Raw genomic sequence first — 22,406 nt, forward strand, 5'->3', positions numbered from 1 at the left:
AGGCCGGACCGGACCCGGACGCGGACGCGGACCGGGACGCAGGAGACAATGCCGGGGGCCGCCCCGCAGCCCGCCATTCCCGCCGCACGTCACCGGCGGGGCGGAGCGCGGCGCCCGATTTAAGGAGCAGCGAGGGGCGCGGCCGCCGCAATTGCGAGTGCGGGAGCGGCGTGGAAGGAGGCGCTAACAGCGGCAGGGGGCAGCTTCGGAGACCGGCACCATGCGTGAGATCGTGCACATCCAGGCCGGGCAGTGCGGCAACCAGATTGGCGCCAAGGTACGGACGGGCGCGGAAGCGGGGCGCTCCCACAGGTCGCACCCGCGGGTGGCGCTACCCGAAATGAAAAGCGACCCGGGGTTAGCTGAAGCGTCGTGGCTGCTGCCACTGTGCCCCCTCCCCCCCACCCTTCCCCCGCCGTCCCTGCCGCTCTGAGCTGCCGCGGGGCTGGGCGGGGCAGGGATATGCCCGCGCTCCCGTCCGGCGTGCCCGGCCTTCCCGCAGGCAGCCGCGGCCATCCCGCGCTGCCTCGCCCTTCTGCGGCCACGGCGCCAGCTGCCGAGGGAGGGAAGGGGAGGTGTTTCAGTGCCACACACCGTAACCACTGAATGTGTGCAGGTGTTGCCATCTTGTAGTGGCTACAGGGTCTTAAGCCAATGCTAGACAATGAGAGGACGCCAAATTGATAAAGCCAGAGATGGTTACCCTTCGGATACAAGCTACAAAGGATTTATCTTGCTCTTCAGTGCTAAGGCTGCTCGTCAGCTTCCTGCTAGTTCAGCTGCTGCGGCCAACGAAGCCCTTGTGCACTGACTCACCTTCCCACCCGGCAGCTGCTCTGCCATGCAAGGGAGTGGTCAGGGCCGCGGAATGCATGGGCTGCACCGGGGGTGTGTGATTGGCACTGGCCAGCTGTTTCCACTGGCACTGGAAATGGCTAATTGCCATTTTTCAAAAATTTCCTTTAGTTCTGGGAGGTCATCAGCGATGAGCATGGCATTGATCCCACGGGCAGCTACCACGGGGACAGTGAGCTGCAGCTGGAGAGGATCAACGTCTACTACAATGAAGCTGCTGGTAAGTGCCTGCTTGCTCAGATGTCCTCAAATAAATGGGGCAGCCATGACAGTCCATTGAGGCTGGAAATATCCCTGAACAAGGGCTGTCATCTGCCACCGATTCCTCTAAGAGACCTTTGTTCTCAGAAAGGCTCTGATAACACGGTAGTCTCGATTGCGACAGTGCCTCTCCAGAGAAATGCAGGGAGGTGGATGGGAGCACAGCAGGGCTCCTGTGACACCGGCTGCCTGCTGTGGGGCTGTAATGCTGCTGCTGGTTCCCCCCACAGGTAACAAGTACGTCCCCCGTGCCATCCTTGTGGATCTGGAACCCGGCACCATGGACTCCGTGCGCTCCGGCCCCTTTGGACAGATCTTCCGTCCCGACAACTTTGTCTTTGGTGAGTGACTGTGGCACAGAGCAGCTCCCAGAGCTCCACACACAGAAAAGGCTTGGAGCGAGGATGCAAGTGAGCCTGGGGAGCCGGGATCCCCTTAGCAGAGTGGGGATGGAAGAGAGGGGAGGGGCCCATAGGGAAGGGGCAGTAGCATCACCTGCGTTTGTCCCCGAGGTGCTGATGTTGCACGTGGCTTGTGGTCTGCCCCGCAGGTCAGAGCGGGGCTGGCAACAACTGGGCCAAGGGGCACTACACGGAAGGCGCCGAGCTGGTGGACTCTGTGCTGGACGTGGTGAGGAAGGAGTCGGAGAGCTGCGACTGCCTCCAGGGCTTCCAGCTGACCCACTCGCTGGGCGGAGGCACGGGCTCCGGCATGGGCACCCTCCTGATCAGCAAGATCCGCGAGGAGTACCCCGACCGCATCATGAACACCTTCAGCGTGATGCCCTCGCCCAAGGTGTCGGACACGGTGGTGGAGCCCTACAACGCCACCCTCTCTGTGCACCAGCTTGTGGAGAACACGGACGAGACCTACTGCATTGACAACGAGGCCCTGTATGACATTTGCTTCCGCACCCTGAAGCTGACCACTCCCACCTACGGGGACCTCAACCACCTGGTGTCGGCCACCATGAGCGGCGTGACCACCTGCCTTCGCTTCCCCGGCCAGCTGAACGCCGACCTGCGCAAGCTGGCCGTCAACATGGTGCCTTTCCCGCGGCTGCACTTCTTCATGCCGGGCTTCGCCCCGCTGACCAGCCGCGGCAGCCAGCAATACCGCGCCCTGACGGTGCCAGAGCTGACGCAGCAGATGTTCGACTCCAAGAACATGATGGCCGCCTGCGACCCCCGCCACGGCCGCTACCTGACGGTGGCCGCCATCTTCCGGGGACGCATGTCCATGAAGGAGGTGGACGAGCAGATGCTGAATGTGCAGAACAAGAACAGCAGCTACTTTGTGGAGTGGATCCCCAACAACGTCAAGACGGCCGTCTGCGACATCCCCCCGCGCGGCCTCAAGATGTCGGCCACCTTCATCGGCAACAGCACGGCCATCCAGGAGCTCTTCAAGAGGATCTCGGAGCAGTTCACGGCCATGTTCCGCCGCAAGGCCTTCTTGCACTGGTACACCGGCGAGGGCATGGATGAAATGGAGTTCACGGAGGCCGAGAGCAACATGAACGACCTGGTCTCCGAATACCAGCAGTACCAGGATGCCACTGCTGATGAGCAGGGCGAGTTTGAAGAGGAAGGAGAGGAGGATGAGGCTTAAGCTACCTGGTATCAAAGGAACTTTTGTAAAGCAGGCATGCATCAGAATGACTTCTGATAGTGGTGGTGAAGCATGTTTTCTAGAAACTATGTACCCAATTATTCTCTCAGCTTTTGTGACTTGCCAGATTTCTCCATGTAACAGTTCTGAATCCTAATTCTTACCATGTTTTTTGTCCTTTAATATTAAGAGCACATAAAGGCATGTATTCAAGATCATGGGTTCTGTCTTTCTTAACACCTCTATTGGACAGCGAACTGCTGTTCAGCCTGGGTGGCAACAAGTAAGTTTAAAGACATGTCAGAAATCTTGCACTACAGTGGTATGCTCTGACTGTTGAGGCTTACGTGCTCTTAAGACATATGCTTCTCATGCACGTTTGTTTAATGTTTTTTTTTACATGACTCAAACCGACCTATAACTCCGTTGCAAATGGAAATTCCAACCAAAATTCCTAAACAAGGCAAAGGCTAAGCACCTCTGACTTGTTTTATGGTTCATGTCAGCGTAGGAAATTTTCCACTTCTCTATTGAAATCCTTTGCAAAACGCAGGTGTAAATTATGCTTTCCTTCTGGCATCAGAAGCAACCTTAAAAGAGAAAAAAACCCCCACTGATTATACATTTTATTTTGTGAGTACAGGTAATTAAAATGCTTGTTTCATTTTCCTTGGTCTTGGTTACTCAGTAAGGAATTGTAGTAACTCTTATTTAAGTACTGTCCTTATATATGTGGTTGGAATGTGAACCACAGCAACAGCTGGAACAGCAAGCATACTACTTGTCCCACTCTGGGGAGGATAAAATAAGCCTAAAACAAATTTTTGTGTCCTAGACCCAGTTTCTAGAAAACTTTTGGGTGATCTTCAGAGAAGATAAGTTCCAAAACTTATGTAAGATGCGTCTTTGAAAGGTATGTAAAGTACCTGAGCACTTTTGCTTCTTTCAGAGAACAGTAAGTGTGCAAATACTAACCAAGTATTAGTAAGTGTACAAATACTAACCAAGTTTGAGTAATGACAAGAACTCTCTGTTTCATTAGCAGTGAAACATAGAGTTCTTGTCATTACCCAAACTTGGTTAGTATTTGTACTTTGTCTAATCTTTCTGCAAAAAGACAATCCAAAACTAAAACCATTCATCTATTAAAATAAAAATGGAAGTCCGACATTCTCTGCCTATACCAAAAGCTGAAAAGTAGTACCTGTGAATAAGGTTAATTTTTTATAATATGAATCTGACATGCCTAAAATTCTACTTACTTTTGCTTTCTGAGACAAAATTTATACACCAAGGATGTACACTTCTTTATATGGAGGTGGGGAATTCTTTAAATTGTTTTGTTCTTCCACACATTAAGCAGTTGTTATAGAGCTGGAACCATTTTGACTGATACTATGTTGCCTTCCTGTCCAAGTCCTACTAGAGCAAGTGGGATCGACCTCCTTTTGGAGAGTGTTAAGTGCTGTTTTGTTTTGGGAAAGAGCAGCAGCATGTGAACATACCCAGCTTGTCTAGTGAATTCTGTCTGAATTTCATGAGGTCTGTTTCTTGAAAGGTAAGCAGCACACAGATATGCACAAACTAAAGCACTGTGCATGCTATTTCCTATTGCCATTAATGCTTCTGACTATTGTAATGCTACCAGACTCCAGCCATGCCATGCAAATGCAGAATGATGGCACACTCTTCCACCATGAGAGGAACCAGCAATGTATCTGCACTACAATCAGAAGAAGTTTTTTCTACTTCACTACTAGATAAAAGTCAAGGCAAGAAAAACTGATGGTGGAAGCATGTGTTACTGAAGATGTTCTGTATTTAGGCTTTTCATTCTGCTTTACAATGGAAAATGGATTTCCAATGTAACCAGGAAAGAATAGGACCATGTGCCCAAGCATTAATTTCTGAGAACACCATTAGTCTTTTTTCTTTTCTGACAAATAAGCTTACAGGGGAGCACTTCAGCACAAAGGCATGCAGAGAATCACTGTTTTACATTTTATTGGATGGCAATTTCTGACAATGTTTCCTCTTTGACTCGTCTTCCAAAGAGAAGCTATCAGATTCTTGTCTATTTTCTTGGGATAATTTGCCTTAGTCAGCAACTGGAGTACTTTGGAGCTCAGTGAAACCAAGCAGCTGAACAGGGCATGTAGGAGTAACAAACCAGCAGACATGAAATAAAACACCTGCATGTGATTTTTAGGAAGATCTCTTTTTTTCCTGTAGCAGAATGCATTACTATAATCAGCAGTGATCATAGTAATGCATTCTTTTGAGATATCATTCATTTTTGCTCTGAGATGACACCAGCAAAACAGTTCCCTACACTTTGCATTCATAAAAGTGCTTTCCCCCCCCACTTCTGTTCTCTATTGCTAATTATCACAGTCTGTTATTAAGTAGTAATAGAATGCTTGCATTTGTGTGCAAATTCATGAAGAAAATTCAGCTGGTAAAATCCCAGCTTTTTATAGGAAGCCTTTCTGGAATTTTCAGGTTGTGCTGGTTTTTGGATGTGATAGCGTCAATTTTCTTCACGGTAGCTGTTTCTATTATTGCAGAGCAGGGCTTGCACAGCATCAAGGCCTTCTCTGCTTCTCGTACTGCCCCACTAGGGAGGAGACTGGGGGTGCACAAGGAGTTGGGAGGGGACAGAGCTGGGACAACTGACCCCAACTGACCAAAGGAATATTCCATACTATGTGGTATTGTGCTGAGCACACAGAGCTGGGGAAAGAGGGAAGGGGGATGTTTGGAGGAATGACATTTGTCTTCCCAAGTAACTGCTATGTGTGATGGACCCTGGCTTTCCTGAGGATGGCTGAACACCAGCCTGCCTGAGGGAGGAGTGAGTTAAGTCCTTGTTTTACTTTGCTGGTGTGTGTGGCTTTTGCTTTAGCTATTAATCTATCTTTATCTCAACACAAGAGGGGGGTTTTTTTCTGTTTTTACTCATCTGATTCTGTTCCTGATCCCATGAGTCAGGGAGTGAGCAGTACTGAGTTGCCATTTCAGGTTAAACCACAACACGCATGAAGCAGATTTTTCTTGTTTATATAGTAATGTTTCTGAGCACATCTGTACATTTTTTTCCTTCATTCTGCTTTTCTTAAAAACATTGAAAATTCATGGGACAGGTGGAAACAGAATCTCTGAGGTTGTTCACATTATTAGGGCAGAGCAAACAGAAGTAAACTGTGTTTCTCTCTCTAATACCTGGGAATCTCTCTCCATTCAGAGCACCTAAATTCCCTGTTCTACTGAATGGGACAGAAATGAGGTCTCTTATAGCAAAAGGAATGCAGTGGTCATAACAAAAACTTTGCTTTGCTTTGATAAAGCTTAGGGAGTAGTAGTTCTGTTTACATAGTGGAAAGAGGAAAAGGAACTTGGTTTCACTCAGAGGGCTTTAGGAAGGAGCTTATTAAAATACTGTACTTTTTCTATTTCAAGAAAAGTCCAGCTACCTTATTTGCATTGTAACTTGCTAGGAAAGTTTAGAATAGCTCTCTGTGTGGCAGAGACAACTTGTCCAAATACTTTTTTTTAAACCATGAGTTTGAACTACTTCATTCCTTCAACAACGGTTTATAAAAATTCCATCATTTAACTTACCGAGAGCCTTTGATGTGCTTATGAATGTATTCTGCATGAGCTTGTGGGACCAAAGGGTCTTTCTCACCATGAATTATAAATGTGGGACATTTAATATCTGGCAGCAACTGTTGGCAGATATTACCTAGGGAGAAAACAAATGAAGGTCACGCTTTAGTTTAAAATTGTATGAAAGATGAAACTGCTACCATAAAGGACTCTGAACTCCATTGGGTTCTAGCTATTGCCTTTCCTTGTGGATTGTGTGTGATTAATCTACAGAACTATGTAAGCAGGACTATAATTAACATTTCTTTCTCCAAAATCTTACTTCACTGCAATTTGCTAGTATCCATTAATGGATACTAGCACAAAAGGATACAGAGAATGGAGTACTTCTGTTGCACATTCCCCCCAGGCTTCCTTTGACTCTTCAAAGCCAATACATGAATCTCATTCCCAGCTTTGTTCTTTTCAGCCTTAGAGTTTTATGGCCCTCATGTTAAGCTGGAATTGGATACAGCAGTTGTCAGGTTACAAGATTTGCTACTTTTTTGGAAGAAATTAACTTAGGCTGTGCTCATAGCTGTTGCACCTCCCAGGCCCATTGCTGTCTGCAATGTTCTAATGGTCTGACCCCGGCTGGATGCCAAGCAACTACCTAAGCCTCTCCATCACTCCTCTCCACAAGTGGACAGGGGAGAGAAAACAGAATGAAAGGTTCCTGAGTTGAGATAAGGACCAGGAGAGCGCACTCACTGAATACCATCATGGGCAAAACAGACTCAGCTTAGGGATATTAACTGAATTTATTACTAACAAAATCTGAGCAGGATAGTGAGAAGTAAAATAAATCTTGGAAGATTCTTCCTGGGTTCTACCTCCTGTCCCTCTGTGGTGCAGGGAGATGGGGAGTGGGGATTGCGGTCAGTTCATCACAGGTTGTCCCTGCTGCTTCTCAGGAGTCCTTCCACTGCTCCAGTGTGGGGTCCCTTCCACAGGAAACAGTTCTCCATGAACTTCTCCCACATGAATCCATCCCACAAACAGTGGTTCCCCACAAACTGCTGCAAGGTGAGTCATCTTTTCACAGGGTGTAGTCCTGCAGGCACAGCTCCAGCATAAGTCCCCCACTGGGTCACAAGTCCTACCAGGAAACCTGTTCCAGTGTGGGCTCCTCTCTCCATGGGTCTGCAGGTCCCAGCAGGAGCCTGCTCGAGCATGGATTTCCCACAGGTACACAGCCCTCTCTTGGGCCTACACCTGCTCTGGTGTGGGCTCCTCCAAGAGCTGCAAGTGGATCCCTACGTCCCTGTGGATCTCCATGGGCTGCAGGGACACAGCTGCCTCACCAGGGTCTGCACCATGGGCTGCAGGGAAATCTCAGCTCGAGCTGAACACCTCCTTCACTTCCTCCTTCACTTCCTTCTTCACTGACCTTGGTGGTTGCATAGTTGTTCCTCTCACATATTCTCACTCTGCTCTTCTCTGGCTGCAGTAACATCTGTACAGTAACTTTTTTTTTCCTTCTTCAGTAGGTTTTCACAGAGGTGTTCCTGCCATCACTGCTTGGCTTGGCCTTGGCCAGTGGTGTCCATCTTGGAGCAGGCTGGCATTGGCTCTGCTAGACACAGAGGAAGCTTCTAGGGATCCTGCAACCCTTCTGGTACCAAAACCTGGCCATGTAAGCCCAGTACAAATGCATAACTGTTTGATATGAATTGTACTAAATCTATTCAAAAATTATTTTCCCTGCTCATTCATAATTTTGTTTTCTAGTCGTTAATCGCATTAGAAGTAATTTTAATGGTTTTACTTAGGACTTTTCGGAATTTTCTCCCCTTTTCTTCCTCATTTCTTAGTAACCCAGTTTCCAAACTCCCTGCCTAAATTCCCACATTCTTGCAAGGCAGTCTTTGAGTAAAACATCCTCGATGGGCTTTATTTTCCATTTTTCTTTGGGATAACTTTGTCTATTTGCAGTTGTCACCTTGCAGCTACCAACAGCTGTAAGATTAATGCTCATTCATGCACACTTTCCTTAGCTCTAAAATCAGAGGCTGTTCAACAGTTTTTCCAATTGTTTGGTTATTTATGCAGCCTTTGTTTGCAGTTCTACTGGTTGAATATTTTCATTTAGAATATTTTACCCACAGTCCTCTAATACCTGCAGAAATGTTGACTATTTTTCAGAACAAGCTCCAAGTAAACTTAGGTTATTTATCTAGGAACATAGTTGGCAGTCAAACTATTATTTCCTGGTTTTCAGTCCTAGAACTGTATTGTAATAAAAACCATTAAATTATATTTACTCTAAAAGCATGGAACAGCAAGAAGAATCTTGGATGTTGCAACTTTATGCAACTTACTCAGTTTCATTAATTGTTAGCTCCTTCTAAAAGTTCATTTCTTATGGTATTTTACACTAAAAGCTGTCTCATTCAAAGAAAACAGTCTAGTTTTAAAAAGAGCTTGAGGTTTTGGCCAACTTTGGGTTTGCTGTCCTCCTTTTATCTCTGATGGGTTTTATTAACACATTTTCTTATATCTGTTGTATCTTTGCCTTTGTTACAGTGTTTTAACTTTAATTGCAAGGTGGCCTGTTTGTCATCTAAGTTGGAAAACTGGTTTTCCCCTGGAAAAAACCCTGCAGTCAGATAGCTGCTCATCTCTTGCAGCAAACATTAGGCTTCTCCCAATATCTGACCCAGTTTCAGCATCTAGGAAATTCAGATCCTTGTTACATGTTTCTTGGTAGCTTCTTTTTCACAGTCACTTTATCTCAGTGTCTGAGGCATGTACAAGCAGTGAAGGGATGTCACAGATACAGATTCACCAGCCTGGGCTTTGCACTTCAGAAAAAAATAGTTTTAAGGAGATTCCAGAAAAGCTAAAATAAAATTGGAACATCATTTGTTACATCACATTACTGGGAAAAGTCCTAGTCCTGTGTCGATACCATACAAAAATTTATGGAAAAATATGACATGAAGGGACGTTTTCCTTGTAGTACCTGCTGCCTGTTAATGTACATTACCTTCTATCTTTCATTATGAGAGCTACAGGAAAAGGTGTATAAGAGTTACAAACTCCTTTTTTTAGTACATTATGTATTACTGCTTTAGGCAAATTAAAAGCAAATTCCCTCTGAATCAAAATAAAACTGCAGATTGTTATTCATAATATCCTTGGCTGAAAAGGTCTACGAAGAGTAATTGCAGAAATCTTCAGGGATAAACAGTTATATTGTGTAGTTTTGTTTTTAAACACCTGAGCTGCTTCAACAGTGTTTTTAAAATGTGTTTTTTTAATTCTGAATTCTGAAAATCTGAAGTCCCTTCTTTTTTAACTCACCTGCTACAGGGCTTGAAAGAGTTCTTCTCTTTTGCAAAAAGTGGAAAGAGCACGCCTTACTTTTGGTACATCTTAACTATGTCACCAAGAGATAATCCTTTGACACAGAGATAGAAGAGGAAAGATTCTGCCCGAGCAGAATCCTTCCTATTTAGTCTGCACGAAAGCAATGACTTACTTAATAGTGCAGTTTTGTGGTGGAACAAGAGGAGAGCCTCATCAGCTAATGTTTTCCAGAAATGTTTGCCTTCGTACCTTTCTGGTTCTGTGAACCATCTACAGAGTAATTGTGTTATTCCTGAGTGTGAGTCAGACCCAGCTTTCAATGCCATATGCAGAGTCCTTCTTTTACTGGCTGCTAGTAGTACTGCTGGATTTTTTTATCCAGAACTGCCTGCTACTCTCATTGCCTCAGTTCAACATTGTCAAAGCCTTACCATCTGAATTTTCAGCAAAGCGTGATATTCCATCTACCCAAGCCTCACAGGTTTCTGCCAAGTACTTATGTCCATACAGCTCTTCCAGTGGTTTCTTGACCTTTTCACTCCATTTTGAAACATCTCGGATGCCTGCATAAAATAAAGTTGAAATATGTTATGTCCTTTCCAGCAAAAAGGTACAAACCACACCTAATATGGGGGAGTTCTCAAACCAAACTGCAAATATGTATTTCAAACTTGAAACTGCAATGAATATTTAAAATAATTAATAGTATGAAAAGTTGTGCAACCTCTGCTGTGGTCTTCTCAGTTGTAGAGGAACATCTTGTTATTATGGTCACAAAGAAAAACAGAAAAAACATCATATTGAAAGGACTCAGTCCTAAAACCTCTGATGGTTCTTTCTGGAAGGCTTTCATAAGAGAAGGTCAAGGGCTACCTTGTGTATAAAAATGGGACTGTTTCATAACAGTGTTCTAGACCTGGCAGTTCTTTTTCATATCCTCTAGCCTTTTGCATCAACTCATGGATGGAAGTTCTTCCATGGCTCCTACCAGCTCTCAGAGGAAGGAAGCTCTTACTAAGGCATTCCAGCAAGCTGACATCATGGTGCATTTGCCATAGTTTTGGACAAAAACAAGTGACTCAGTAGAGATCTGTGACTCATGGCAGGCTGGCTAAAATCATACAAATAATCTGACATTTTAGTTATTTATTTATCTATCAGATTTTTCTATTTTTTTCCCCTCTAAAATTTTTGGTACTGCTCACAAACTAGGTATTCAAAAGTGTTATTTTAACTAAACTGTATTCCTGCTGTACAGCTTTGTACTGACAAAATCTGAAACAAAGTTGGCACAGTAGAGAACAGGATAGTACTGAATCACCAAACTGCAAAATATGCCACTAGCAAAGGTTTTAATTGGTTTCAAAAGGGAATTAAGGGAAGAAAGGAATGAGGTGTTAATTAACAAAGAGAACCTGTCCAGCCAAATGACAAAGGTAGCAGTGACTGAAAGTGTTTTATAACAGCATCTGATTGGAAATGAGTCTGCTCACCCTGGGCTAGGTGCTACTGAACAATGGCTTCCCATGTAGAATCTACTGTTTTATCCTTGTGGCTGGCATTAATTTAAAAAGAGAAGGGAGAAGTCAAAGTTAAAAGGACACGGATACCAAATCAACACCTTTCTTTCCTGCCAAACCCTCCAATGCAGCTGACATGCACTGATTAGCCAGTTGTAGACTTGTGCTGCTACTCCCTGATCTATCAGCCAGGGAGAGATGTTGAAAGCAACAATTCACAAAGGCCAAAGGCCAATATTGCAGTGAGTGCTCCATGTAAATAGGGTGCTTTTTGTTGTTTTTCTGGGATTTTTAAACTTTTTATTTTACATTTAAATCTGTTGTGCAGGGAAGAGATGTGCAATTCATAGTTATACAACAAAAATCATAAATAAAAAACATGCAAAGAAATAAAGCATTTTACAGAGCTAAAAAGCATTTTGCTTTCTGAACTAAAAAATATATCAGTACTGCTGCTCCACTTTTAGTTTTAGTATAGGTGAGGTAAATACAGATGTGCAATATATACACTTATAATTTTGCTGAAGCCAGAGAGATTTCACAGCTGGTACTCCAGTCACTAAAATGAAACTATACTGAGTTACATTTGTTGAGAGCTGGCATGGTTAACCCTTTTCATTTCTATGTTCAACAGGAAATATGGCCCCTTTCTGAGTTCACCAGCCATTTCTTCCTATTTTTCTTTATAGTGAGCAGTGATCTCAGATTCTATTTCACATGAGTGGAATAAGGATCATAAATCCCATATTTCTTAACTTTGCAAAGGTTTTCTAATGATAATAATTAACTCTGAAGGAATGCAAATGGTAAAGACAACTTGGGACATTTACTTGAATGATTCATTTGCTTTCTGAACTTAAAAGGTAAGTTATGAACTTGTTTTCTTACTGTCTATATTATATAGTCCCTAGAGGCAAAAAACTGTAATGAGCTAGCCCAGTAATTATTTGTGGACCCAGTTTTAAAAAGGTTGTGCAAGATGAGAGATAAGAAATCAAAGCTGGGCTTTGATAGCATTATCTGGAATTTAGTTTTAAAAATTTGTTATAACAACAAAACTTTGACTTTCTGAAAGCTGCTGATAAGCTATTGTAACTTCTGCTTTTCATCAGGCTAAGTTGGTAAGGGCTTGTTAAAAATCTATTATATTACCCTTAGAGTAATTGTTAGAGAGTTTCTCACTATAACTTTAAGCTATCCCTATACCTCACAATGCAGTGAATTTTGTGTCCTGTCTCTTTAGGTTTGCTGTGTCCTCAGCTCTGTCTCCACTTAGCTATCACATGACTAATACCCTTAGGTCAAGTAGAAAGTAAAATAATTCATTTACATACCATTGTAAATTCTCACATCCTCTTGAGTAACACTGGCATTTGCTCCCCAGACAACCAACTTGTGGATAAGATTTGGGTACTTTGCAGCAGCAATGAGAGCTGTAATTCCACCATCACTCCACCCCAGCAAGGAGAACTTCTTAAACTTCAGTGCCTTGATTCATACAAGAAAGTTATATGCAAATCATCAGCTAGCTTTACAGCTAAATGTGAAATATTTCTTGAAAATGAACTGTAATGTTTTAGGCACAACACTACATAGTTGAACTATAGTTAGCTTTTATAATTAGAAAACATAATTTTCTTGCTATACATAAAAATGCTTTAAAAGAGTCAAATTTAGAAAACAAGAAACTACACCTGCCATTGTCAATTTCCTATAACTCTTTAATGAAATGGGCAGTAGTCCTATTAGATTCTTGCTGCATTTTAAAAAGCCCTTCAAAAAAAGAAAAGCTGATTTAAAATGACGAGTAAAGTCCTTTTCAGAAAGCGTGATGATATGAAGAATACATGGATTCTCTTGGTATGAAGTTGGCAAAGACTACCACAGTGTGGAAGGTAAGCAATCCAAGATTAAGCTAAACTGAAGAAAAAGTCTAAGACTTGAAAAATGGAAGCCAGTGATCTGGTTTACTGATGCTATCTGAGCTTTAAAAAAATCTGTTTTTTGGTAACAACCAAAAAATGCTTAAAGTATTTTCTAAAGGATTGTATAAAATTTTAGTTGCTTATTCACATTTTCTGAAGCTTCTGAAGCTTTCTAAGTGTATGTTTGAAATGTTACTTCACGGTCAGTTGTGATTTCAAACATTAATAACTAAATTCCTCTTTCTTCAAAAGGAAGGCTTAGGGCAAAAAATATGACAACCAAGACCTTAATTCATTCTGACCAGCGACAGGACCCAAGGGAATGGCATGAAGCTGTGTTGGGGGAGGTTTAGGTTGGATATCAGGAAAAGGTTTTTCACCAGAGGGTGGTTGGGCATTGGAACAGGCTCTGCAGGGCAATGATCATAGCACCAAGCCTGACAGAGTCCAAGAAGTGTTTGGACAGTGCTCTCAGGCACATGGTGTGACTCTTGGAGTGTCCTGCACAGGGCCAAGAGTTGTACTCCATGATCCTGATGGGTCCGTTCCAACTCAGCATGTTCTCTGATTCTATGATAATGCTTTCTACTAGAATTTGAAAACCTTGTTTCCTCATAAATCACTATATGTCATAGGGAGTACTGATAGTCACAGGTAAGAGAATTTTGTGTATGTTATGTTCAGTGGAGAAAGAGTAGGGAAGGTAAAGGCACTCATCTGAAGGTTGTAGAGGGATGATGGTGAGCCAATGGTTCAATGGTTAAGCGATACTTGAAGTTTTGCATATAGCAACTGCAGTTTGAGAACTCATTCACAAGAAAATATATTTTGCAGTGTTTTTTGCTTTTGTTCTGCAGAAATTACACCTTTTTAGATGTAATTAAGGAGTATATTGTACTTTTGGAGGAAAAAGAGCAAGTCAGTTGAATGAGTTGCTTTGGTGCTTGGTGATGTCGGAAGTCCAGGCTGGCTTGATTGTGACAGAAGAAAACAAAAATGCAGGCAATGAGAGAAACAACTACAGAGGGAGAAAAAGAAGTTTCTACTTTGCTTGTAAACTTAATGCTTAAGTGAGTCACAACTTTACTAATCAACTTGACATTTAGCAGACTTCTATCCCTATAAAGCTTTTCTGGTTTTGGCTTTATCCTCGGTATTCTGCACGCTTTAGTTTTCACCAATTTTAGATTTCACTCTGCAAAGCTGCAACTACTAAACAGAAAATAAATAAGGTAGGGGAAAGAAAGGGACATGTAAAGCAAGAGCTCATAGCAAGCAAAGAGAACTTTGAATTTTTGCAGCTGATCAGAAGTTGGCCCTGGTCTGATGAAGAGGTAGTTAATCTTAGTCCAACTTTCACTATTGTGCTGCTCAAGGGCTTCTGGTAAATTGGCAGATTTTGGGGGTTGGCAGCAGTGCTTGTAAAGCTTAAATTTTGATGTTGCTACTGTTTGTCTATTGCCAATAGCAAATGATGGAGCTCAAAGCTGGCCGATGGATGGAATGGCTGATGAAATTTTCATTCTTCATGCCAGGTTATTTGAGATCTATTTGCCTCCAGTATTTCTCGTGTTTACTAGTCTTTATCTTGATGCATTCTTTGGGGTATCTCGGGATGCCTTTCCAGCAGGAGGAATTTAATTTATCCTTTGCAGCCTTCAGAAAACAATGTGATGTAACAGATGTGCTGGATAAGGTGTGTATTTTGTTTGCTTTAATTTTTAACTATTTACAGTACAGGTCACTAACCTAACATGGGTAATAACCTGAAAGCTGATTGCACAGCAGAGTTTTGTAGGTGATTTTGTGCTGCCTTTACTCAGTGAGTGAAAAAAATTTCTTTTGAAGTCACCTCCTCCATCCAGGCCTATGTGAAATGCAATCCAATGACCACATACAACAGTGAGCTGCAATACAACATCACTCTGCACTGCATGCATGCTTTCACTGCATCACAGGGAGTGTAGCACAAGCAAAAGTTGCAATTGGTCTACAAAAACATACAGAAACCCAAGCCCATCCTTTTGCTAGACAGTGGCTCTGAAGAGTAAGAACTTCTTAAATATCAACACTACTTATTTCCCTATGATTGTTTTAATGCTATTGGCTTTGCTAGCAGTAAACATTGGGGTGGAGGGCAGTAAAGTGGGCTCAGGTGCATTATACTCCTTTTATTTCAATTAAACTCCTTCACAGAACACAAACAGTGTCTTCTGCATAAAGGTCCTAAATACTCTGCAGAATTTCAGCTTTTGTTATTTCTCAGAAACCTTGCATCACTCACAGCTCCAGCAGAGATGCCAGAATCTGAAGGGGACAAGAAAAAAGGTTCTGAAAGCTCACCCATGTGGATGTTTTTTTGGTTGATTGTAGGCTGGATGATGTATATAAACCATTATATTCTGGAAATCATAGTTGGAATGATTCCTTGGGATTTGTGCTATCCTTTATAATATCCTAAAATAGCAGCTAGTCACCCACTCTTGGAAACACTTGAGTAAGTTGTTATTATATGCTTATATTGAGAAACATCTTCAAAAAAACAGGATGCTATGCCTCATTTGCTTTGGCAGCTCTAGAGACTGGGTAGGCTGCTGTTCTGTTTGGCTGCAAGCTACATGGTTACATTCCCTTTGGGGAAAGCTGTGTTTAATATTTTGCATTTATTAGTATTTGATCAGAGACAAGAAAGGGGGACAACCATTTAGACTGCAAGTTTGTCACCTATTTGTGGCAGCATCTTTATTTTCTTTGCAAGTATAGCAGAAGAAATTGAAGATTTACAGTACAGAGAGATAGCTTTTATGGTTAGAGGGCAAATCTGTGTCTTAATCCCAATTCTGCTGTCAGACTTATTTTGTTTCACTATGCAGAATCCACCTGGAAGGCCACATTTCCAGTTTCAGATGGGTTTTCAGCAAGGTTATTGTTTATTACAGAAATACAGTTGGACTGACTGTCTGAATCCTGCCTCATATTTTTGGAATTTTAATGCTCTGCCAATTTTCTTAACATGACCAAAGAGACTGTATATCTTAATATAAAAAAACCAGAATATTAGTTAAATCTAAACCAGAAAATAGTGTCAGCAGTTATAGGACAGAATAAAAGAGAAACACAGATTTGAATAAAAAATTCTGCAAGAAGGAGAAATAATGTCAGCTTTAGGCCATATTCTTTATAATCACAATAGCTGTATTAATTAGTAAGATTTGGTATGGTCACAGGAAGCCTTTGATTTCCCACAAAAATTATTTCAGTAATATGCTGTAAAATGTAAACCATCAAGTTAATTTTTAGAATCAAATGTTGCTTAAAATGGGCTGCTCAAGGCAAAATGCCAAGATTCTATTCCAAAGAAAATTTTCTAAGAGCCCTTCAGTTTGGTAATCCCTTCAATTAAATTACTTTGCATAGATTCTGTTTCTTACACACACATTAACTAAACTTACATGGTTCTTGGCTGCAAACCTCTTAGGGCAGGGTCTTAGAATAAAAGCATATTGCTCTATATTAATTCCTACTGCTGAATCTCTATGCATCTTGCAGAATAGGTGGAAGAAGAAAATATTTTCTGGAATATGCTCAGTTTTAAGCCTTCATTTGTATGGTCTTTTCATAATCTGCTGTATGCTGGAAACAACATTCCTCCTTCTCAAAATTTAAGGAAAACAACTTAAAAAAAATAGAAGAAATAATAAAAATCTCATAATAGATTTACCTGCATAAGATCCACAGCATCTTTTGCATCCCTCTCAAAGAAATCTGGAGGAAAGTCTCGAGATGGAGGAATGGACTTTCCATAACCCCGAGGATCCCAAGCAACAACTGTGAAAAGCTGCTTATTCAGAGACTTAAGCTGCGGTCCAAAATCGGTTTGACCACTCCCTGAAACATTATAATTTTTCAATTTTATTAACCACCATACTGCAAATATAGTATACATACTCTAAAGGGAAAGTGGGGAAATCTTGTAACTTTATTCCAAATGAGAGATTAACCAACAAGTGAAGTTCTCTTTAATTGCAACTATTTAATTGCAAACTATTAATTGCAACTCTTAGACAGGAAGTGCCACAAGTAAAATCTTTAGAAGCATCTGCAGTATGTTCAGAGCAAACCCTTTCTGGTAGGTATGAAAGGTTATCAAGAACAGCATTCTCACACATGATTAAATGCAGTATCTTAAACTGACATACCTGAGTAGGGATTTATATTTGACAGATTTAAATGTGGGCATTTAATTGCCCAAATTACCTGGGCAATACAGGTGAAACTGAGAGGGCAAGAATATTTTGCTACAAATTTGTAAGTGAAAAGCACTGTGCCAGACAGTTATTATTTGATAAAGCATCTCTATTGATGCTTCAAGCTGTCCTTTAAATACTTTGTTGCCTGGGGAGACTGTGATGACACAGAAGCATAAAATTATATAATTTTATTTTTCTAGTATGTAAAAATAAGCCATATACAGCCTTTTTTCTGATGCAGAATCATTTCTTTTATTAATTACTCAGATCTTCAAGGGAATTAAAAATTAAGTACTCCTATCTATTGCACTAAGCTATCGATGAATGAAGATAACCTAGCAGGAAGGTAAGAATGCAGTTTGTGTTTGTGTTGTGGTCATGTGGTAATAGTATCAAATGCTATTTGATTAAAAATTGTTCAAATTTAATGTGCTGAAATATGAAATATATCCATTGCTATATTAAAAAGGCCATTTAAAGGCATTTAAAAGGTTTTTTTTCTGTTTACTTGGACAAATCAGTCCTCAGATACCCTCAACAGGTTTAAGTTAGAAAAAAGGCTTTATATAGCCTGCTATGATGATAGCAATGTATGCATAATAATAATAAATAATCATCAATAAAAATAATATTGCTCACAACTGAAGAAATACATTATTTCTGTTTAAAGAGTTTGCATTGGCAATAGTATTGCTAGTTTAAAAAGCTGTTTAAAATCAATAGATTGAAACATATTTTTCATATTTTGAAATCCTAGAAGGATGACTAGTATTAATGTTTTTCCACTCTCCCCTTGAGAATTCTTTGAAAGAAAGAACCACTCTATGAAGACTTGAAAACATTGCTGCCAAGAAGAACAAATATTTCCTGCTCTTCAGTTCTTGACATTTTATCATCTTATCCAGCAATTCAATTAAGCATTTGCCCAACTCTGAGCACAGTTACAGTCCTACTGACAGCCTGCCATGATCTGTTGGTAAGTCTGATGGATCCTTTAGAACTGCAGGAACCCAGAAAAAAATAGGCTGTGTTAATTTTAAAAGTTTGTTATCAAAAACAGCGGTTTCAATGGACAGACACCACTTAGCTAGCAGAACCTGCTGTCCATCTCAAAAAACTACTGAGAATCTTAATGGCATTGCCATGAAAAAACCAAATGTGAAAATACATCTTTAAGCAAAAAAGAAATTTTACAGTGAATTTTTCATAATAAACTGTAAGGGTTACATTATGTCTATAAATTCAGTTGGAATCCATCCAGCTTCTAAAGGGGAATGCATAATTCAGTCTGTGTAACAAATATAGCTGACCTGATTTTCCCCCCCTTCTGCTATTTTCCAGCTTGTGTAGCTATTTGCTACCTGTCCTGGACACTGCTTTTCCATAGTTAAATCCAAAAGTGCAAGTGACCACTAGGTAAGTCAAGACATTGTATAAAAGGTGCCTGGTAAGTTAAATGAAATCTTCTAAAAACTGTTAACTGATGGGAAAAACTCTGCATTTTCCCTTCTGTTTTAGGCGCAGCAATTTTATTTTAATGGCAATGCTCCATAATCAGGTATTGAATACATTACAAAATAGTTTTGTGCATTCTTGCTGGAGACCAAATGGATAAAGAAGTGGTTGCTCTACAAAGACAAGATAAAATCTCCAAACCTAGCATTCCTGGAAGCAGAAGAACTGCATGGCTTCCTTCTCCAGTTTGCTGATAATGCAGGTGGACCCCATTCACTTGGATTTTGGCAGATGTTATTGAAGTACTAAGGACAGGGAAAAAGGAGAGAAATAGGAAGACATTCAGACAGTAAATTTTAATTACTACCCGGTCACCCCAGGAATACAGAATAATTACTTTTCCTAGATTTCCTAGATTAATGACAGCACTGTGAGATTTTAATGGGTTGCTTGCCTTTCATGGGTGCATGGAAAATTAAAAAAAGCTTCTCAGAAGCAGAGAATTATTCAGCTGTGACCACTATGTAGCATTCATACCTAGGCTAAAGGCTTGGGGTGGGAAAACAGTCCTGACGGTGCAACCAGGAAAATACAAAGGCAGCTTTATATGGCTACAGAAACATTGAAATAAATACATTAGAGAGGAGAAGCCTCATTCTGTCACAGCATAACTTTCAAAATGGCTGATGTTGTTCACCTTGCTATTACTAAACTGAGCCTCTTCATCTGCCAGAGAAACCATAATCTATTGTTGCTGTTCTTCATGAACCATAGGGCCTGCCATGAAAACCACTTTGCACTAAGATGAGAGCAGAGAAGAAGAATGTGATAATAATATTTCTGTCAGTGTAATCTCACTAGGAGATAGCGCTTAATTGGAAAATACCACATGAGCAATAAATCCACTCATTAAAAAATCACCACAGAAACCCACTGCACAGGCCATCTCTCAGCCCCAACACTTAAACCCCTACACTAATCTTCAGTACAAAGCAGGACAAATGTGTAAATGCAAATAAGTGACCCAAGAAACTATGTCCAGATACAAACCCCCAGGAGAGAAGCAGAAGTAGCACAGATTCAAAGTATCTTCTTAACAGTATAAACCATTCCATCTATTCTCCCAGGCAAATTTGTGCCCTAATGATGGCATAACATATTTTCAACAGCCTAATTCATTTTATCTAAAGACAATATGATAAAAATCTTGCTATTTGGTTACCATAATTTTACCCAGATTAAATATTCATGCCCTATGCGTTCAACCACTGTGAATTTCATGCAGAGACATGTTCTTTTCTAGTCTTAGATATAACAACCTCTATTCCACGATAAGCCCTGGGCAATTCATTAACAATTTAATTTTTATATATAAAGTCTAAACTACTTACAGTACATAGAGAGTTGAAAGTGGTGGATTATAGGTAAAAACAATCCCACTAATTTAAACCCTTTTCACAGGAAAAACGAACAATAGCTTGCAAACTCAGGTTCCCAATACATAGGTGGCAGTTAAACCACAGAAACTCTTCAAGACAAAGCCAATTTTGATTTTACATGAAATCTTGGGTCTATGTAACCCATCATGCCACATGCCTCAATAAAAGCTGTGACTGTGCAGAATAGAATCACCTCTTTATGTGCAGATCCAGTTTGAGAATTGGAGTACAAATGCAGATCTGTGGCAAGAGTACAGTTCAAAGAAATTCATTGTGTAATTAAGACTTTGGTGAGTTTTGCTGAATTGCTATGCTAATGGCATCCAAATGACAGTTTGCCTGTAATGCTAAACTTCCTTATAGTCCATGTATCACACTTGATGTGGTTTATACACCTCACAATTCAGATTTTGCATGTAGCATTCATATGGCTGCCTTAGCCCCTTTTTGAATACTGACTTTCACTTTTTTTCTTTATAAGTTTTTATTTTTAATTTTCATATGTCATCTTTTGGTTTGTCCTTAATTTCAACAGGTATTTTATTATAGTTTTCACCACAGTACATCAGCACATGGCTCTTATAAAATTTTAAGAATTATGTGATGGGGTTTTTTGCTTATGATTAATAATTGCCAAACCACTTCCAGTTTCTAACAAAAGAGAAATAATCAACATCTTGTTACCTTTTTAAAAACAGGTTAGCAACGTACACTTTAATAGACAGAGTTATATATTCTGCTTTCCTGATTCCGATTTTTTTTCACATAGTTCTTTTTAGGATTAATTATTAACATCAGGGCCTTGAGAATTTTGCTGAGACTGTGATGCTTTTCCATTCTTGGATTATGCCTCGGTGTGAAGTCCACTGAAACCCAGGAGTTTAATGTAGAGGGTATTTTCAACACTTTTTGGACTAGCAACAAATGAGTTGGGTTTTTTATGCACTAAGAAATTGCATTGGAACTGGCAACACCTAAGGCACACTTAGTCCCCCAATATCAAATTTCTGTGAGTTTGAAATCACTTCATCAATTTGCTTGTCAGCAGGATGACTTCACTTCTGTTTTTTCATAAAGAATGGGGGTTTCTTTTGTTGGTTGACAGAATTGGAAACTCTGGTAAAACAAAACAAAAAACCCACCCTGTTATTTCGAATCAGTGATGTCGAGGTGTATAATTCTTTGAGGAGCATTGGATACATACTGCCTATGTTCACCAAGGCAGCACAGATGCAGAGTGGGCAGATCTTGTGCTTCACCTCGTACTCTGGTAGGAGTGCAGCTTAACCTGGGAACTACCTCTGTTTCAGCTACAATACGACCTGCTCTTTATCTGCGCAAGGGAAAAAAATTATGGTACTATGTCAGTTTTCCACTGCGGAATAAGCAGTATGATATAGATTAGATGCATGTGTCCTCTTGGCGACCTCGGCGACCTCCTGGGAGCCCCTTACCAGCAGCAGGTGGCCGAGGGCTGGCGGTCAGCGGCACGTCCTGCCCTGCGGGAACCTGGTAGGGATCCTTGGAGCGCACGGAAAGCAGGAGCAGGCTCCTCAGGACACTGCCCTTTGTCACCTCCGCCCTCCCGATCCGATGCACCACCCCCTCTGCTAACACGCTTCGCCCATGCCGCCGCCTGTCTGACAAATATCCCCTTCCCCAAGCCGCGGGAAGGGAGGAAGGAGCTGTAAAAAGGGAGAAGGAAGCGGCTGTGGATTTTACCCGTAGCAGGCGGCCGGTCCCCGGGGCGTGAGCGGCGCGGCCCGGGCAGGCGGCTGCAACTGCAGCAGCGCCAGATCCCGGAGGGCCCGGCCCGCGCTCCGGCAAAACATTGCACCCAGCGAAACCGGCCCGGCGGGGAGGGAGAGACGGGGGGCCGGCCTGGCGGGAGGGGTGGGAAAGAGACGGGGGGGCGTCCGGCCCGCCTCCCGCCCGGCGTCCAGCCCCGCGGGCCGGCCCGCCTCTCCTCCCCTGTCCTCCCCGCCGGGCGGGAGGCGGGGCCACCTTCAGGGCTCGTCCAGGGAGAGGGGCGGTGCGCTGTGCGCGTTTTGATTGGTGACCGCAGCTGTCACTCCATGCAGGAAGGGAAGGGTTTGGCTTCTGTGCTGTGGCTCCGCCCCCCACGGCGCT

The 22,406-nt window shown here is 41.9% G+C and overlaps 2 protein-coding genes across 2 annotated transcripts; one reads left to right on the forward strand and one right to left on the reverse strand.

The window, feature by feature from the left end:
• Nucleotides 1–117: 117 nt before the first annotated feature.
• On the forward strand, nt 118–2,940 carry LOC103817361 (tubulin beta-1 chain). Its single transcript, XM_050970552.1, has 4 exons — nt 118–277; nt 967–1,075; nt 1,347–1,457; nt 1,667–2,940. Exons 1-4 carry the CDS (start codon nt 221–223, stop codon nt 2,725–2,727), a joined length of 1,338 nt encoding a protein of 445 aa, XP_050826509.1. The 5' UTR covers nt 118–220; the 3' UTR covers nt 2,728–2,940.
• Nucleotides 2,941–3,088: 148 nt separating this feature from the next.
• On the reverse strand, nt 3,089–22,164 carry BPHL (biphenyl hydrolase like). Its single transcript, XM_018925583.3, has 7 exons — nt 21,999–22,164; nt 19,039–19,142; nt 16,854–17,020; nt 12,542–12,695; nt 10,119–10,250; nt 6,349–6,472; nt 3,089–3,317 (listed from the first exon to the last, which is right to left on the reverse strand). The coding sequence occupies exons 1-7, from the start codon at nt 22,106–22,108 to the stop codon at nt 3,230–3,232; spliced, it is 879 nt and encodes a 292-aa protein (XP_018781128.2). The 5' UTR covers nt 22,109–22,164; the 3' UTR covers nt 3,089–3,229.
• Nucleotides 22,165–22,406: the final 242 nt, after the last annotated feature.

This window comes from Serinus canaria, chromosome 2, assembly GCF_022539315.1.
Source record: "Serinus canaria isolate serCan28SL12 chromosome 2, serCan2020, whole genome shotgun sequence".
In the NCBI taxonomy this organism is placed as follows: domain Eukaryota; kingdom Metazoa; phylum Chordata; class Aves; order Passeriformes; family Fringillidae; genus Serinus; species Serinus canaria.

What these genes read in the sequence shown, in the direction of transcription:
- LOC103817361 (XM_050970552.1), top strand. Translation starts at nt 221, where the DNA reads ATGCGTGAGATCGTGCACATCCAGGCCGGGCAGTGCGGCAACCAGATT. An exon ending in GCAACCAGATTGGCGCCAAG is followed by an intron (nt 278 to 966) that starts GTACGGACGGGC and finishes AATTTCCTTTAG; the next exon opens with TTCTGGGAGGTCATCAGCGA. An exon ending in CTACTACAATGAAGCTGCTG is followed by an intron (nt 1,076 to 1,346) that starts GTAAGTGCCTGC and finishes TTCCCCCCACAG; the next exon opens with GTAACAAGTACGTCCCCCGT.
- BPHL (XM_018925583.3), bottom strand. Translation starts at nt 22,108, where the DNA reads ATGTTTTGCCGGAGCGCGGGCCGGGCCCTCCGGGATCTGGCGCTGCTG. An exon ending in GGATGTGAGAATTTACAATG is followed by an intron (nt 10,251 to 12,541) that starts GTATGTAAATGA and finishes TATTTTATGCAG; the next exon opens with GCATCCGAGATGTTTCAAAA. An exon ending in AAGCACATCAAAGGCTCTCG is followed by an intron (nt 3,318 to 6,348) that starts GTAAGTTAAATG and finishes TTCTCTTTTAAG; the next exon opens with GTTGCTTCTGATGCCAGAAG.